Source organism: Berghia stephanieae, chromosome 11, assembly GCF_034508935.2.
Source record: "Berghia stephanieae isolate SIO BIC M18660-M18661 chromosome 11, UCSD_Bste_1.3, whole genome shotgun sequence".
Lineage (NCBI taxonomy): Eukaryota > Metazoa > Mollusca > Gastropoda > Nudibranchia > Aeolidiidae > Berghia > Berghia stephanieae.
This window is the reverse complement of record NC_088370.1, coordinates 40,849,517-40,852,016: the sequence shown is the minus strand read 5'-3', so window position 1 is coordinate 40,852,016 and position 2,500 is coordinate 40,849,517. Positions and strand designations below refer to the sequence as shown.

The 2,500-nt window shown below is 42.7% G+C and overlaps 2 protein-coding genes across 2 annotated transcripts in view; one reads left to right on the top strand and one right to left on the bottom strand.

Moving 5' to 3' along the window:
- The window catches only part of LOC144957036 (uncharacterized), a 326,762-nt gene that overhangs the window by 60,408 nt on the left and 263,854 nt on the right, over nt 1-2,500 (top strand). The gene's annotated exons all lie outside the window — the stretch shown is intronic.
- Nucleotides 1-2,500, bottom strand: part of LOC144956989 (uncharacterized) — a 23,472-nt gene that overhangs the window by 2,059 nt on the left and 18,913 nt on the right. Inside the window, exons 5-6 of the mRNA XM_078887885.1 lie at nt 769-986; nt 200-304 (exon numbers count right to left, since the gene is read on the bottom strand). Of these exons, the coding sequence (XP_078744011.1) occupies nt 200-304; nt 769-986 (323 nt within the window). The remainder of the gene's footprint in view (nt 1-199; nt 305-768; nt 987-2,500) is intronic.

The window sequence follows — 2,500 nt, the reverse complement described above, 5'->3', positions numbered from 1 at the left end:
TTATGTAGCTTGTGGTTTGTTTTTTTGGAAAGTCTGTATTTCTTTATTTATTTTAAGAATGTAAAGAGCCTAGAGCCTGTTGAAATCAGGCAAGGTGATGTAAAAATGTCGTTAATATTAGTATTAATTTTTTGTGTGAACATACACACTGACAGACACAGACATACACACACACAAACCCACGCATTGACAGGCATACCTCGTTGACCATATCCGAAGTCCTGTAAGGATCGATGTATATCTTTGCACATACTGGTTCTTTAGGCGGTGGCGTTGTTGGGCCTCCTTCATGCTGGCATTCGGGCTATGAGGATATGGGGGGGGGGGGGGGGGGGGGGGGACATCAATAGAAAACAATATTATATCTTAAAGATGAAAACAAAAACAATTTTAAAGAAAATTAGATTACCCATTTTCAAAAAACGTAAATGAATCGTGTTTTAAGAAGAAGATTAGTGTAGGCTGAAATGGAAATCGTTGAGAGAGAGAGAGAGAGAGAGAGAGAGAGAGAGAGAGAGAGAGAGAGAGAGAGAGAGAGAGAGTGAGTGAGTGTGTGTGAGAGAGAGTGAGAGAGATAGCGAGAGAGAGAGAGAGAGAGAGAGAGAGAGAGAGAGAGAGAGAGAGAGAGAGAGAGAGAGAGGGAGGGAGTTAAGATTTGCGGTTGGCTAGGGACCCCTTGTAAAGCGTTTTGTGAATATTGCGCTATAAAAATGCTCACGTTTTTTGTTTTGATTTTAAAAAGCTAGAACCGCCAACACTACTACTAACCTTCTCACAATGATAGTAATACCGCCACATTTGCCCCTCCCTGACCCATTTGCTCATCTTGTAGTTCTCCCCGTCCTTACAGACACACCTAGGCTTGGACACATGGGGGTGCCACATCTTCACGTCCGTCTCGACCACCGCTGCCAAAGTATCAGGAGCACACAGATTTCGGACGTCGAAGACTTCTGTACAGAACCGGTATTGGACAAACCAATGGGCTGAAAGGGAGGTAAATCTAATATTATTATAGGGTCATAGACGTGACCTTGTTTAGAATGGAGAAGTTCGAGAATGGAGTACAAAAGAATGAATGTGTTATGGACTTATACATTGAATTACTCTATTGGACAAACCAATGGGCTGAAAGGGAGGTAAATCTAATATTATAGAGTCATCGACATGACCTTGTTTAGAGTTAAGAATGGAGAAGTTCGAGAACGGCACTACAAAAGAATGAATGTGTTATGACTTATACATCGAATTACTCTTAGTGCGGCGATGTGGTCTTGTGGTATGACACTCGCTTTCGGATCGGAAGGTCCTGGGTTCGAGCGTCGCTCGGCGCATAGATGGCTCTATACTCACATTCTCTCACCGTATTCATGTGTAAAATGAGTACCTGGCCGTTAACAGCGTTGTCTCTGCCCGAAAAAAATGTAACATCGCCTAATAGGCGTCATGTCCCGTCCTACATGTTAAATGTTGCTGTTGGCCAGGAGCCCCTTGTAAAGCGCTTTGAGCACATTTAGTGGATATTGCGCTATATAAAAGCTTATTTTAAAGCTCATTTTTAGGAAAGAGTTGCTCTCCTTTGTTATTAGCTAATTAAGCTGTAACTACAGTCAATTAGCTAATAACAAAGGGGAACAATAATTTCCTCGAGTAACTTGATGTATAAGTCCATAACACTGGATGGGAACGGCAGTACAAAAGAATGAATGATCGGCTAGCTATGTGGTCTTATGGTATGACACTCGCTTTCGGATCGGAAGGTCCTGGGTTCAAGCCTCGCTCAGCGCATAGTTGAGTCCCTGGAGAAGGCTCTTTAAAAAAAAGAAAATTAAATTAAAATAAAATTCCCTTTATTCATCCCCAAGGGGAAATTTGTCTTTAGGGTCTATTCCAAGGGAAGACTTGAATAACCCAGGCGTCAGCCGCAGAGCAGCGCCGCAAAGTGAGCTAGGGCGAGGTGACTTGCTCAAGGCCACACAACGCAGCGGCGGGTGATTGAACTCGGTACATTTCGGGTAGGAAGCAAAGACCGTACCACTGAGCCACGCTGCCCCTACTCACATTCTCTCATCGTACTCATGTGTAAAATAGTACCTGGCCGTGAACAGCGTTGTCTGCCGAAATAATAAAAATGTAATATCGCCTAAATGGCGTTATTTCTCGTTCTATATGTTACTTGTTGCGTTTGGTCTAGGACTCAAGGACCCTTTGTAAAGCGCTTTGAGCACGTATGGTGGATATTGCGCTATATAAAAGCTCAGTTATATCTTTTAGTCACCCACGCCTTATTATTGTTTTCATACCGCCAGCTGGGTGTTAGTTTTCATTAAATTTCTCTCAAACAGACTATGCTAGTTTAAGATTACTCCTCTGAGTTGGCACAACTGATCTGGCAATCAGAATTGGTGAGTGTTTTACTAAAACACAAGTCACCATGTGATCCCCTTAGTCTCTTTGATCGTCACAAGCTGACCCAAATGCAAACTGATTTATCTACATG